This window comes from Lathyrus oleraceus, chromosome 6 (genome assembly GCF_024323335.1).
Source record: "Lathyrus oleraceus cultivar Zhongwan6 chromosome 6, CAAS_Psat_ZW6_1.0, whole genome shotgun sequence".
NCBI classification, from domain to species: Eukaryota; Viridiplantae; Streptophyta; class Magnoliopsida; order Fabales; family Fabaceae; genus Lathyrus; species Lathyrus oleraceus.
The window spans coordinates 253,254,222-253,270,448 of record NC_066584.1 but is presented as its reverse complement, the minus strand read 5'-3'; the positions used below and the strand labels follow the sequence as shown (position 1 = coordinate 253,270,448).

General features: G+C 34.6%; 1 protein-coding gene across 1 annotated transcript; it reads left to right on the top strand.

Moving 5' to 3' along the window:
- The first annotated feature begins 9,690 nt into the window (after positions 1–9,690).
- LOC127097452 (flavonol synthase/flavanone 3-hydroxylase) lies at positions 9,691–10,943 on the top strand. The gene is made up of 2 exons (XM_051035947.1): positions 9,691–10,218; positions 10,286–10,943. Exons 1-2 carry the CDS (start codon positions 9,740–9,742, stop codon positions 10,869–10,871), a joined length of 1,065 nt encoding a protein of 354 aa, XP_050891904.1. The 5' UTR covers positions 9,691–9,739; the 3' UTR covers positions 10,872–10,943.
- Positions 10,944–16,227: the final 5,284 nt, after the last annotated feature.

The window sequence follows — 16,227 nt, the reverse complement described above, 5'->3', positions numbered from 1 at the left end:
AGTAGGCGCGATTTCTCTTTCATCCCCAACAGCATTGTCCAGCACTCGGTGTTTGTTGATTTCTCCAGACGGTTATTTCTCCGTCACCTCCAGCTGAGTTGGTTGATTATTCCCCAGCCAAATTTATTTGGTCTCCAATAGAGTTTGAACATTTCGTTGTAGCAGTTCGTATGGTTTCGGTAGGACTTTGATTTCCCCAGTGAAGTCGCCATTAGACTCGCTCCCAGTCAGAGTTTCCTCCTGGTTTTTGAGCAGCTATTTGTGTTTATCCCCTGCATGGTTGTCTCCCATTTGATATGGTGTTGACCTAAAATTCCCCGCAGACTCGATAACACTTGCTCTCAGCAGATCTCCTCCTTCCCCGACCTTTGGGATGTTGGTCTCTCTTTTTCTCCAACAGTTGTTTCCATCTTTTATGGATATGCCGAGAATTGTATCGATGGTTCAAAAATGTGACATTTTGTATCCTTCGTGATTGTTTTGTCAACATAATCATCATATATACATATACATATACATATACACTCATATAATTTCATTATTGCATCCTCACACTTGTTGATTCATTCTTCTGATTTTTAAGTTTTTGCTATGGTGGTATTTTATTCCCACGCAGGTTTGGTGAGTCTGTCCTCTTTCAATTGTAGAGTGTCATCCCCTTAAGCAAAAAGATTTTAACCTTTTTTCTTTCCCCACTGAGTTATTTCCTCGTGGATGATGATTACTTCACCTTCCTACCCAGTTTATTATCTGGACAGAACCACCCCCTTGAGTTATATCCTCATTGAGTTGAGTTCTAATTGACCTTTTCTTCCTAGATCTTACCTAGATAGATGATTTGGGTCCCCTAAGAGCTTATTATCCAGTAACTGATAATATTCTTCTTAGTTTGCAGTTGTTACTTCATGCCCAATACCCGACAAAAGTAACCTTTTTTATCCGCAGCGGATTCGTTTTCACGTTTCCCCAAGAAGTATATCCATGATGTTCATCCTAACAAGTGGCGGATATTCTCATCTTTGGTATTCTACCCAGTAAAAAGGTAGTTGTAATCCCTATTTTGTTCCCCAGAGAGTTAATCCTTGATATGTTCATCCTAACTGATGACGGGTTTCCTTCTCTTTGCGATCTTCTGCCTAGTAATCGGTAGTTGTAAATCCTGTTTTTCTCCCCTTGAAGAGTTTATCCTTGATATGTTCACTTTAGCCAGTGACGGATATCCTCTTTATGGTCTTCTATACAATAACTGATAGATGTAATTCCTATTTCTCCCCTCAGAGTTTATCCTTGATATGTTCATCATAACCAGTATCGGATATTTTCTCTGATGGTATTCTATCCAGCATTCGATAGATGTAATTCCTACTTTTTTGTTCAGGTGGTTTATCCTTGATATGTTCATCCTAACCGATGACGGGTATCCTCCTTAACATTCCCAGGCAAGACTATCCTTGATATGTTCATCTTAACCGATGACGGATTTTCTTTCCTTTGAGTCTATCCTTGATATATTCACTTTAAACAGTGACGCATATTATCTCCTTTTGGTCTTCTTCCCAGTAACCGGTAGTTGTAAATCCTATTTTTCAGTTTTTTCCCAGGAAGTCTACTCTTGCCCAGTAACCGGTAATGAATACACTTCCTGACGGTCCTCAGTGAGTCATCCTTGATATGTTTACCCTAACCGGTAACAGGTGTCCTCTCTGTCAGATTTTTGTTATCTCCTTATCAAGTAACAGGTAGTGGATAATAGATCTTTTCTCTTCCTGTTTGAAGTTGAGGAAAATCACTTGTTCAATGGTATTGGTCCAAAATGACTTATAATGTATCCTTATATCACATGCTCATAAAAGTTGAATTAGCTCTCACTCCAAAAATCAAAGTTGAATTAGACACCTTGAATTTGATTTTGCAACTCGGAAATCTTTCATTTCATAAAAATTGAGCAAGTTATGGCCGTGGGAAGTTGACCTTCAAAATAGGGTTTAGATAAAATGACCTATAATGTTTCAACATAGAAAATGACTTTCCAAGAAAAAATAGCTCTAGACCTAAACATGAAAGTTATTTGGAATGTCATTTAGAGTAACTTTTATCTTGGAATAATTTTCATATGATGAAAATTGTAGGAGATAGGGTCTAGGGGGACCCAGTTTTAATTAGATGAACTCATCTGGCCAACCACCATCAACCAACTTGCTAACTTGCAATTCTCTTGACTTTTTAGGCTTATGGGAGGTCATATATGCATGATATGATGAAATTTGAAGTTTCCCTTGAATTATTTGGTCAATTGGTGAAGAAGCTTATTGAAGAAGTTACTCAAGATACTTAGATGAACTAGGGTTTCCAATGCAAACCAACTCCAAATTCTTGAAGAAATCTTGATCAAAATAACATGTAAAGATCATTGGGACTCATATATGATGCTTAGAGCCATTGTGGATCATTCCTTGGTTAAGCTCTTAGAAGTGAGGGTCTTAAACCCTATATATGATCTTGATAAATCAAAGGTGATCGTGCCCTACCTACAAGAGAGTTAGACAAATGCAAAAACATATTTTTGGTATTTTGGTTAATAAATGATAAAATACCAAGTATGATACAATCACATGGTGTTTGGTGATCTCTCCCAAAACAAACCCAATGAAAGAGGGGTAAGGAGGATGCCAAGGTATGATCTCAATGCTAATGCATATGATGAGATTGCATGATGGATCTTATGGTCAAAATTGGGGTCTTACAGCTGCCCCTATTTAAGGACATTCTAACTGAGGAAGAGAAGGTTAAAATCTTTGTATCAACTCAGTAGAATGGGCTTAAATAACAACATACATAAACAAATTTTGGTCCCTAAGAGGCCTCACGATGCATATGATATGAATGTAAAATATACTCTCTATGGGGAAATATTTCCACAAAGGAACAGAAATCAGAGGGACTGAAAATATGCATGAGCACAATGTATTCCATAAGGAAAAACTCACTGGGGAGACAAAGACTCTAGGGGATAAAAGGGTTATGCGTAGGCCATACTACGACTTAAAAACTGTTGGGGAACTAGAGGAATTCCATGAAAATGGAAAGACTCAGCCGGGGAAATAAAGGACGTCTGCAGGGGAAACAGGTAGATCAAAACAACACTGAAATACTCGAACCATACAGGAAAAACGATTTCACTAGGGAAATACTCGAACCATGCAGAAAAAGTAAGTATTATGCTTAACTTGGTTATTACATAGATGCTTAGCCTATGTCAACTTTGATTTACTAAACAAATTTGTCTCAAAGGATCTAGTTATTGGTCTATCTAAAATTAAATTTTCAAACGACCACCTATGTGACACATGCCAAATGGAAAAGCAAACAAGAGTCTCTTTTAAATATAAAAATATTGTTTCAACTTCTAGACCTCTTGATCTTATCCATACGGATCTTTTTGGTCCTTCAAGGACAAAAAGATTAGTGGTAATTACCATGGTTTTTTTATTATAGGCGATTATTCTAGATTTTGTTGGACTATCTCTTGCATAGTAAAGATAGGACTTTTTAAGCTCTCACGTGTTTTGCAAAGTTGTCCCAAAATAAAATAAGTTTAAACATAGTTTCCATACAAAGTTATCATTTAGGTGAATTTGAAAACCACCTCTTTAGGATTTTTGTGATAAATCTGGCATTAAACATAGTTATTTCGCTCCATGGACTCCATAACAAAATGGTTTTGTGCAGTGTAAAAACTGAATTTCAAAGGAGTTGGCAAGAACTATGATCAATGAGAGTAGTCTACCTAAAGATTTTTGGGCCGATGCGATAAGCACGACATGTTATGTTTTAAATAAGATACTTATACATCCTATTTTAAACAAAGTAACTTATTTACTTCTCAAAGGTAGAAAACCAAATTTACCACATCTTCATATCTTCTGATGTAAGTGCTTTGTATTAAATAATGGTAAGGACAACGTTGAAAATTTGATTCAAAAGCTAACGAAGGTATCTTTCTTGGATACTTTTAGTCAAGCAAAACCTATAAAGTGTATAAAAAGAGATTACTTACTATTGAGGAGTCCTTGCATGTCACTTTTGATGAATTTTATTCGACAAATGTCGAGAAATGTATTTCTTTTCATGATCCAGGTGTATCTTTAGACAACATACTCAAAGACACCAAAGAATGAATTTGATCACCCCGAAGCGGTGAAACCTGAGGAGGAGGAAGATGATGATCCTAAAAAAGAGAAGGAAGATAGTCCAACTAAAGTGGATGATCTTGCCTTGGCTTGGAGGACTTGCAAGCACCATCCAATTGACAACATTCTTGGAGACATCACCAAAGGTGTAACTACACGCTCTAAGATAAGTAATTTTTGTTATCACTTTGCATTTGTGTCACAAATTGAACCTAAAAACGAAAAAGAGGCCTTAATTAATGAGCATTGGCTTATGGCCATGCAAGATAAGTTAAATCAATTTAAAAGAAATAATGTGTGGGACCTTGTCCCACATCCGCGAGATCATCAAATTATAGGCACTAAGTGGGTTTTTACAAATAAATTGGATGAAAATGGAGTGATAACAAGGAATAAGGCCCGTCTAGTAGATCAAGGATATAACCAAGATGATAGCATAGATTCTAAGGAAACTTATGCTTCAGTTTCCTTCATCGAGGTTATACGCCTTTTACTAGCATGTGCATGTTCTAAATATTTGAAATAATTTCAAATCGATGTGAAAAGTGATTTTCTTAATGGTTATATAAGTGACGAAGTGTATGTTTCACAACCTCCCGGTTTTGAAAATCATGAGTATCCTAACCATGTTTTAAAACTAAAACGAGCTTTATATGGCCTCAAACAAGCCTTATGGCTTGGTATGAGCGACTTAGTAAGTTCTTACTTGATCAAGGATACTCTAGAGGGAAGGTTGATACAACACTCTTTATCAAACTTCAAGGAAAACATGTTCTTCTCGTTCAAATTTATGTTGATGATATCATATTTGGTTCTAATAACATGCAATTGGTCAAAGATTTCTCAAAGCTAATGCAAGGCGAATTTGAAATGAGTCTAATGGGAGAGTTGACTTACTTTCTCGGATTCAAATCAAGCAGCTCAAAGAAGGTACTTTTGTGTGTCAAACAAAATACTATCAAGAGTTGATTAAACGCTTAAGAATGGTATATGCAAAGTCAATAGACACTCCAATACCCATTAAGGTGAACTTGGACAGAGATGAAAGTGGTAGGGATGTTGAAGACCTGAAGTCCAGACGCAAGGACTTGAAACATTGAGAACATGGTATTAATATTCTCATCCTCTTTCATTTTGAACAACTCATATTGCCGAACCAGAATATTAGCTTCAGCTTACTGGACTTGTTGGTTTCCTTCATAGGTGGCACATATGGATTAGAAGATGGTTTAAGCAGTAGATTTATCAATGGTTTTGATATACTCAGAATGAGGTAAAGCATCAACCAAGATGCCCCTAACTCTATGGTGTTTTCTATAAATCTTTTTCTGCTTAGGTGTAAGAGATTTTTAATCAGACAGCATTCCAACACCATTGACTTGGATATTAATGCTATCTTCCAAAATTTCCCACAACCTATCATCAAGATATATGATATGAGTGTATATTTTTCTTTTCCACCATTCAAACTCAGCGAAATCTCCATTGAAAGTATGAGGTCTAGTTGTATAATCGTTTCTTTCAGGGGTATTGTAATCATGATTAACCCTACCAAAAGGATTAATGGTATCCCCACTTGAACCAATTCCATATCCATCATCCTTGAAATAATAAATGTGTTTTTCTCAGGATATTTTTTGCATCACTGTTAAGTGTTAAGCACAAACCTTGCTCTGATATCAACTGAAGGTGAGAAAAACACAAGAAGGGGGTTGAATTGTGTTGGCTTTTATTAAACTTCTTCTTCTTCTGCTTCTGATTAAACTTATTCAGAGTTTGAACCTTCAGTTTAGAGTCTAAATCAGAGTCACTCAAAGTCTGAACTCTTGAATATCTTTATCGGATTCTGCAATAGAATATGACTCAGAGGTAAACAAATTATAGCAGCGGAATATAGTTCAGAAAAAGTAAAGTAAAAGCATAAGAGAAACATGTTGTTATCTTGGTTCCTCTCACAACCTGAGATTAGTCTATTACCCTTGCACTTCCAAGGGATTTCCACTATAACCAAACAGATTATAAATGCTCAAGAACACAAGCAAGAAACTTCTTTGCTTACACACATAAGTATAAGACTTCCTTGCTCTAACATATAAGTCTGAGACTTACTTGGTCAAGCCCACAAGCTCAAGACTTCCTTGCTCAAACACACAATTCGGAGACTTCATTTCTCTAGCACACAAGCTAAAAACTTCCAACGCTTAAGCACTAAAGCAAGAGACTTCTAAGTCTATAACAAATTGTTAAGAGAATTTGGTAACAACCAAACTCGATATACAATCAGAGGTGTAGACAGAATACAATGTAGATAGACTCTAAGACTTAAGAACTTCTAAAATATGCAAGTGTTAAAATGTTCTAAGTCAAGTAATTTTGACAGAGTAGCTTCTCTTAGAATGTCAATGTTTTAGTGTCTGTAGTAGAGTGTTGTATTAAAGCTTAGTAGTCTACTCCTTTAGTCCTCTGCTCCTTATATAGAGATGGATAAAAGAGACATTGTCGACTTTAACCAAAAGTTTGGCTAACCTTTCTACTTGATTAGAAACATTAAGCAAACACCTTTCTACGAGAGGAATGATCCGTTGAGGCTCAGGCATCAAAGAAGATATTTTTTCCTAAGTTTTCATGTGACCAAAAAGTCTCTAAGTCTGTCAAAGTTGCCTTGGTTGAAGATCTTCTGCTTCAGAGACTAACTTGCTTCAGACTTCACTCTTTATAGGCTGATCACATCAAAGTTCTCTTCTTGGATTTTGAAGCTTCAGAGTCTAGGTCACCAAAAGATGACTTTCTTCAGAGTCTAGATCTCCATTAGAGACAGAGTCTTTAGAAGTGATATTCAGAGCCAGAGTCTGATCTTCAGATTCAGATTCCTCAAGCATCTCTTCATATGTTCTTAATGAATATATTCCTGCAAGCTTGAACACATATTAGAAAACCTAATTTTTCTTTAAATACGTTTTTATCATCAAAACCCAAGGGATATGGTATTAACCAATTTTTTTCTAACACATGTGGCCATTTCCAAAACCTCAGGAAACATAATAGTTAAAGATAACAAACACTGAAGGATATATATCTTTGAAGCTTACCAAAATTTACCTCAATCTCCTCATTGGTGTTAGCATCCATAAACAAGCGATTTTTGATGAACCACTTCAAATGTTTCATTTAGGCTTTATCCTGAGGGGAAATGTCCCCAGCATAACCCAATTCTTTGAATAATGTGATCAACAATTTCTTCAAGTAAAGCTCTTCCTAGGACATGTCACGTTCCTTGTAGATGTATGACACATTCCCTATTAATAAGTGGTTTTGGCTCCAAAACTTACGAAATTGACTCATACATTGGTATTGATGTTCATTCTTTATGGCATAAAACTTCACATAAGCTGCTTCGTTAAGAGAAGTAACTAAACATAACTGATCTTCGAAATGTTTCACGCCATTAGAATATGATTTGAAGTAACAGGTAACTTGCGTCTGTGTAATTAAGCTTTGGGCCTATGCAAGATTTGCTGAGCAACGTTGTACCTTGAAAAAATGGAAGAAGAATGATAGCGATAGATTTCCTCCTCGATAGTCAGACAATTACTAGAAGACTTTGATATAGGCCTAACTCGTAGGGTTCAATTGCAAGAGGAAAATCATCATATGGTTCAGAACTTCAAATTCAAAATCATTGAAAGGAAATCAGAGATCTAAAATTGAAAAGGTGCACTCATAAAAATGGATGGCACGTCCATTGTAATCGCTACAAGTTTCCTTCTATTCTTCAATGATCACAATGCCCTAGTCAGAAGAAGTACCCACTTCAAGGTTATCCCTTTTGAGGCTACCTTTGAGAGCAACAATGGTGGATGAAATTGCAAGGTATACCCAAGTAACTAAAGTATCTTCCTTCACTTTTTGACGCATGGTAAGTACCGCTTCCATCAGTTAAGAAAATAGAATGTTGTGAGAAAACAGATAATGAAATAATAAGATTAATGAATAAAGAATTTATATAACTATTATAAAAAGATTGTGTGATGTCTCGTTGAAAGATATAAATATGTACTATCAACAGTCCAGATTCACTCAAAAAGATACTTAACTACTCTAGTTCCCAAATGCCAACATGATAAAGCACGTAAAAAGACATCAAAAGCATGAGGCACATTTAAGGCGCGAAACTCCTATGACAAAGATGTCACATCACAAGTTTTCACTCCAAACGAGCCACGACAGGCAGAAAAAACAAACACAACAAAGCCCTCACCATATAGAGTAAAGGCAATGACTTGGGGACAACTGTTTGGGTCATCCATAGGGACAAGTCATTTCGACCTAGAAAGTTGAACGATCCACCGCATCAGATTTTGTTATCCTAGTCAATAATACAAGTGATCTCGATCCAAGATCAATCATATAAATCTCTGCAATCCACACTAATAGATGAGTAAGTGGTTATAACCGCTCTACTATATAAGGGGGAACACACCATTTCTCGGGTATATTTTAAATTAAAATCTCATTCACCTAATCTTACTCTCATATTGACTTGGGCATTGGAGTGCTAACATTGCAATTCAACCCTTCTTTCACTGCACCGGGAGCTCAAATTCATTGTTGCAATCTACATTCGTCGATCCTTGATCAATTATTTTCCTGAAGAACGTTCTTCATACGACATTGTTTGATTTCTCATTTTATTAATTTTTTTTTGTTTAAGTTCACATAAAAAATTTGATCTATTTAAGATTCAATCATTAACTTGAAAATAAAAATCATGAGTATGTTTGGATAAATAACTTATCTGCATATACTTATACGTAAGTTTGTATTAAGTCATTTTTAAAACAAAAGATAAAATAAATCTAAATGACTTTTATATATATATATATATATATATATATATATATATATATATATATATATATATATATATATATATATATATATATATATATATATATATATATATATATATATATATATATATATATATATATATATATATATATATATTCATACCTATCTCTCTATGAACTTATAGGAACAAATAAATAAAATCATAAAAAAAAATATTATTATAAAATCAACCAACAGTTTCTTTAAATTTTTAAATTTATGTAAGTAGATAAATTTGAATGAATCAATTGAATAATTTCTTGTAATTCGAATTACAAAAGACATACTATTATGATTACTTTGATTTTGTTATACTTATAAAAGAAAATATACTATTAACTTGAGATTTATATATTTTTTAATTTAAGAATGTTAAATTTATGTTGGTTTTGTTGTATCTATATATTTGTGAGTGAATAAATGTATTTTTTAATAAACAAAATAAAATAAAAAATTACTTAGATTGTATTGTCTCAATGACATATGTAACCTTGCCATTATGCCGATTGGTTTTATCACTAAGTAGTAACAACAACAGCAAAAGACACACATTTCAACTTTGTAATAGGTGTATATATATACTTCGACACCAACACATATGCCACACAGCCAAAACAAGTCGTCCACAATAATATTATTGCCATTGAAAAAGCATCACTATGGTAGAGATTGATCCAGATTTCATTCAAGCACCAGATAACAGACCAAAGCCAAATGTGATAGAAGCTGAAAACATTCCAGTAATAGACCTATCACCTATACTTGACAGTTCCAGCAATATTGAGAAAGACCCTTTAGTTTTTGATGAGCTTGTGAGGAAAATAGGAAGTGCATGCAAAGAGTGGGGGTTTTTCCAAGTGATAAATCATGGAGCTCCTCTTGAAAGTAGGCAGAAGATTGAATCTGTTGGGAAGAAATTCTTTGGTCAAAAAATGGAGGAGAAGAAGAAAGTTAGAAGAGATATTGTGAAAGTTATGGGATATTATGAATCTGAGGTTACTAAGAGTGTTAGAGATTGGAAAGAAGTGTTTGATTTTACTTTTGAGGAACCTACTTTGATTCCAGCTTCAATTGATCCTCATGATAAAGAGGTTACTCATTGGTATAATCAATGGCCTGAATTTCCACCAGGGATGAGGTAACTTCACTATTTTATTTTTCTTTAACTTCAATTGATGTTAATCTAATCCATTCATGTTATACAGTGAGGCATTCCAGGAATATGCTCAACACATGAAGAAACTATCAATCAAGATAATGGAACTTATCGCGGTGAGCTTAGGATTGCCCCGAGAAAGATTTAACGAGTTCTTCAAAGATGAAACAAGCTGGATAAGATTCAACCATTATCCACCTTGCCCTAATCCTGACATTGCTCTAGGAGTTGGAAGCCATAAAGATACTGGTGCTTTAACTGTCCTGGCTCAAGATGAAGTTAGTGGACTTGAAGTGAGGAGAAAATCTGATGGTGAATGGCTTCTTGTTAAGCCTTTGCCTAATGCTTATATTATCAATGTTGGAGACTTAGTTCAGGTTTGGAGCAATGATGCATACGAGAGTATTGAACACAGAGTGGTGCTCAACACTGAGAAAGCAAGGCTTTCATATCCATTCTTTCTGTTTCCAGCACACTACACTATGGTGGAACCTTTGAAAGAGTTCACAAATGATGAAAACCCTCCAAAATATAAACCTTACAATTGGGGCAAGTTTTTAGCTACTAGAAAGCTTGGCAATTTCATGAAACTTGGTGTTGACAACATCCATACTCAACATTTCAAGATTACTTAGATACAGATAGCATTTTGATATAATGCTGTCATCAAGATGATGTTGTATTTGGAAAAGGTGGTGTGTGCTTTATCGAGCTAGGTGTGTGAGAATAAGGCTCTACATGAACAAGTGTTACCAAAATGTATTAGCTTAAATAAAGAGCCATTATTGACTCATAAATAACTTTAATTTCCAAGTTATTAAGGTCATGTTTGTTTTATGTTATTTTTAAAAATATATATTATATGACACTATTATGAATATCTGTGGATATCCAATTTCTCTATGTTTTTTTTATATTTTATAAGATATTCAATATATTAATAGAATGATGATGACAATTTTTGTAGATCATTTATACACTTATTAGTGATTGAATTTGTGTTATATAAATAGAATTATTGTCGCATTGTTAGTGTACAAGGTGAAGAAGATGGAAGACGAGAGAGAATAACAAACTTCCATTACTCTTACAAAATGGTTACAGCAAATGGATACACATGTCTATTGTACACAATGCATACACTCAGTACTCTACACTACTGTATATACTGTTGATAACTACACTTGTTTATATATACAAACAATAATGTCACATAGGCAAAATGCTAACATACACTAGTTAGGTTAAACTTAACAAAAACAAATACTATTACTACTTCTGAATATGAATTATTTCTAACATCATCCCTTAATTCATATTCAGCTAATCAAAATTAACAACACCAATTTCATCTTTTAAGTGGAGAAATTGATCGGTCTTGATCTCTTTCGTTAGAACATCTGTCAGCTGCTTCTGGATGCTACATTGCATAATTTCTAACACTCCATTCTGAACCTGACTTCTCGGAAAGTGATATTTAGTCTCAATATGCTTGCTTCTCCAGTGCAGCATTGGGTTCTTGGTAAGATTGGTTGTAGACTTCTTATCAATCATCAACTTAAGAGGCTTGTTTACCTTAATCTTCAGATCCTGCAGTAAATTCAAAAGTTAAACAGCTTGACATGCAGCCACAACACCTGCAACGTATTCAGCTACGCAGGTTGACAAAGAAACAATTGGTTGCTTCCTGGAACACAAAGAAATAGAACCTCCCAGATACTTAAACAAATATCTAGAAGTACTTTTTCAGTCAATTCTGTCTCCATACCAATCAGAGTCTGAGTAACACATCAGTTATGAATTAGCTTTTTCACCATAAGGGAATAAAACTTCATACTTCAGAATCCCTTTAATATACCTCAGAATCCTGACAGTGAATTGGTAATGAGACCATTTTGGTTTACTCATTAACCTATTAACCATTTCAATTGCATAGTAAATATCAGATATTGTATTACACAAATATCTCAGAGATTCAACCAACTGCTTGAAAATTGTAGCATCCACATCTTCACCCTCAGGATCAGAATCTAATTTGTGATTTGTTTCTTAAGGTGTGACCGCGGCCTTACAATTCAGCAGCTCAAATCTCTTTAGAAGTTCAAGTTCATACTTCTGCTAATGCAAAATGATACCCTTCTCAGAGTACATAATCTCAATTCCTAGAAAATATGTCATATTTCATATATCAATTATCTCAAACTCATTCATCAACACCTTCTTGAACTTAGTTATCTCATGTTCACAACTTCCTGTTAGCAATATGTCATCAACATACAAACATACTAGAATCATATTTCCTTTAGAAGTATGTTGATCATAGACATCATACTCCATCTCACACTTATCTGTAATTGAATTTGTGTTATATAAATAGAATTATTGTCGCATTGTAAAGGAAGATATGAAGATAATAACATAATATTTCTTTTCTTATCTTCTTATATCTTTTTCTCATTCATCTCTAATTTTCTATTACAATTAATTTCATAGTATCTTTTCATCACGATACTCTAGCTATTGTACAAGCGAATTCTTCTCAATATCATCGAATTAATCTAATTCATGATTTTGTTACTATTTGTTTTCTTCGAATAAATATTGTTTTGCACTGGAACAAAAATTGATCTGAGAATTGGTGATTGCAATAAACTATGGTTGTTTTAAGCTTCGGTTACGGAGGAGGAGTGACTGACCTGCAAGGTTGACACTCCAACGCTTAAGTCAATAGTGAATGAATTTTGAAGTTGCAAATGTGTACCTAAGTTCTTCGCGTGTATCTCTTATATAGTTGGTCGGTTATAACAACTCATTATTTTCTAGGCGTGTGATGTGGGAAGCCGTTGGATGTATCTTAGGTCAAGATTGTGTGTACTCATCTTCAAGGTAGTCCTTCTTCTCTGCTAGCAATCCAAACGAAAGGTAACTCCTTTTGAGTGGTCGGTCGATGGTCAATTTGGTCGGCCTCGAATATTTTTTCCCCTAGCCATTTTCTCTGTATGACAATGCAAAGGTTTTTTGTATCTGCCTCATCTGTCGATAATTTTTTTAGCTTACTTGGAAAACCAAGAGAAAAAGTTATTATTTCTTGGGAATTCGCGCTTTTAATGTTCCCTGTGTTTCAAATGTCTTTTTTGAGGCACCCTCATAATGGCATTCCGGAACTGAAACACTTTAGTGTTTCATAGAGGTTATCTAAAGCGTTGATATGGTTTACTTCCTTTAGTATGTTATAATATGATTATCGATGAGTCACTTTCACATTTCTTTCAGACGTTCTTTCTGCTTCCTTGCCATATTCATTTTCTATAACATTTTCCCTTCATGTACTTGAAGAATGTAGTATCCATTGTGAGTCAAGAAGAAAAATAAGATACTTCTGCTTCGTGGGTTGACATTTTCTATTCTTCCATTATTTCTTTATTCGCTCGAAAGGATGGTTGTACTTGCAAAAAAGTATAGGAGTGTATTGTATCCCTAGGTGGGTAGGGGATACTGAGAGGCCTTTTATAGTTAATGGTGGTTAGAGCTCTCTCATGGTGGTGAGAGACCTTATTCAATGGTTGTTTTCGGTGTGTATGAGAGGGAAATCTCCCGAAAGTGAGGTGATCTAAGTTCGATGTGTTATGCGGTAGGTATAATAATTTGTCCCCTTCAACCCTAACATTAAGGTATTTATAGAGGCCTATGGGCCTGGATTGAGATAAGTGATTTCCCATTCACTACTAGATCATGGAGATGAAAGAGTTAATCCTCATTTGACCTATTCTTCTAGTCCATTATAATCGGAGACATCATCTCCCACGTCTACTAGGCAAGTGGGAAGGAGTCCAAGTGGAATAACCCCAACCAGGTGGGGTGTCATTAAGATCTGGGTGGCTTTATAGCCAATCCAGGTGGCTTCATTACCTTTGTTAGGATAGTGGTGGCTTCGCTGGTTACCTCGCCCTCTTGCCCCTTATGTTGGCCTTTTTTCACTTTTACGTAAGCTACGCCTTCTCAGGGCCTGAAAAAAATATATCATTGTATAGTCCCTCAAGCACGAGAGCTTGTAAAAGGGCGGAGTACTTAATTGACTATAGGTAGGGGAAACCTAGGCTTGTATGCCATATTCTCATACGAACCTATGTGTCGAGACCCTTAGTAGAGTCCTTCGGACGAGACTTTGAGTCTAGAGATCTCAAGTGAGACTTTAAGTTGAGTCCATTGGGAGATACTTTGAGTCGAATCCCTCAGGCGAGACTTTAAGTTGAGTCCCTCAGGCGAGACTTTGATTTGAGACCCTCATATAAGATTTTAAGTTGGATTCCTCCCGAAAAAACTTCAAGTCCCTCATGCAAGACGTTTAGATAAGCATGTTTGATAAGACTTAAAGTTACTCATATGAGATTATGTATTGAGCCTGACTGATGACACTTTAAGTCCCATAGGCGAGGCATTGAATCTCTCATGGGGGCTTCTATAAAGCCCTAAGGCAAGACTTTAAGTTAACTCTCTTGGGTCAGACTTCACTCACGTCTCTTGAGCGGGATTTTAAGTTGGATTCCGCCCGAGGAAAATTCAAGTCTCTCAGAAGAGATATTTATATAAGCTTATTTATGGGACTTGAAGTCGAAGTCCCTCATGCAAAATTATATTTTGATCCTGATTGTTGAGATTTTAAGTATCTCAGGCAAGACGTTGGGTCTCTCGGGAGGGACTTCTATCAAGCCCTCAGACAAGACTTTAAGTTAAGTCTCTCGGGTCGGACTTCGGTCGCATCGCTTGGGAGAGAATTTAAGTTGGATTCCCTTTGGGAGAAATTCATTCAAACATTGTTTGGGGCGATTTTAATTTTTTGTATCATGCATGTTATTCATAATACTTGTCGTTGAATGAGTAGCTTATTAAGGCATTAATCATTCTTCTATGACAATTTATTGATGTATTCGCCTCATATGGCGGCAAGGATCCTTCGGTGAAGGTCCAACATTTGTATTCACCTCGTAAGGTGACAAAAAATATTTCGGCAGAAGTCCAACAATTGTATTCGCCTCATTATATTGTCAAAATTTATTATCTTAAATAAAAAGTCATTACTGGCTAATAAATAATTTCAATTTCCAAATTTCTAAGGGCCCATTTAGTTTAACAGAGAGGAGGGGAGGGATTTTAATCAAGGGGTGGGGATGTATTTTAATTAAATATATATTTGATTCAAAATAGGGGGAGGGAAAGGGAGAGAGAAGCTTTAATCAAAAATATGTTTGATTCACAAGGGGATGAGAGAGATTTTAAAACTACTTTACCATTTTACTCTTAAAATCTTATAACATTCTTGCTAAATAAAATAAAAACAAAATGATATTCACCAAAAAAAAAATTGTTAATTCATTAACAACATAAATATTCAAACACAAAATATTTATCATCTCATAGAATCATTATATGAGCAATCTTTATATGATCTATTTTCTCATCTTGAATGTTCATCTAATCCTATAAAATATTTCTTGAATTAAATTTTAAATAATATATAACTCATATACTACAATTATATATCGATGTGTAATATAACATAACAACTTATAAAAAAAATTAAGTTATTACAAACAAAATAATAAATAAAAGTGAATAAAAAAATACATGAAAAAAATAAATAAAGTTGAATCATAATAATAATAATAAAAATAATAAAGTTGTCGCTAAAAATTATATTGAGAAATTCTAATAAAATAACAAATTAACATATAATATTTACTAAGGACAATTTAAGATTATAAAAAAAAATTGAAGGTAATTTTATCAATATAACAAAAATAGATTTCATTATCACCCACCTCCTTCTCGTCCCCTCCAAAAAACCCTCTATTCGAGGAGAACAAAAAACGACTCCAGGAGAGATTCAGATTACCTTTCTTCCCCTCATAAAAAAAATTAAACATACTTAATTTAAAATATTATCCTCCCTCCACTCCAAAACCCATCAACAAAAAAATAATATATATATAT

Bases quoted from the DNA above. Each gene is read 5' to 3' on its own strand.
- LOC127097452 (XM_051035947.1), top strand. From the start codon at position 9,740: ATGGTAGAGATTGATCCAGATTTCATTCAAGCACCAGATAACAGACCA. The intron at 10,219-10,285 runs GTAACTTCACTA...CATGTTATACAG, and splicing joins GAATTTCCACCAGGGATGAG to TGAGGCATTCCAGGAATATG.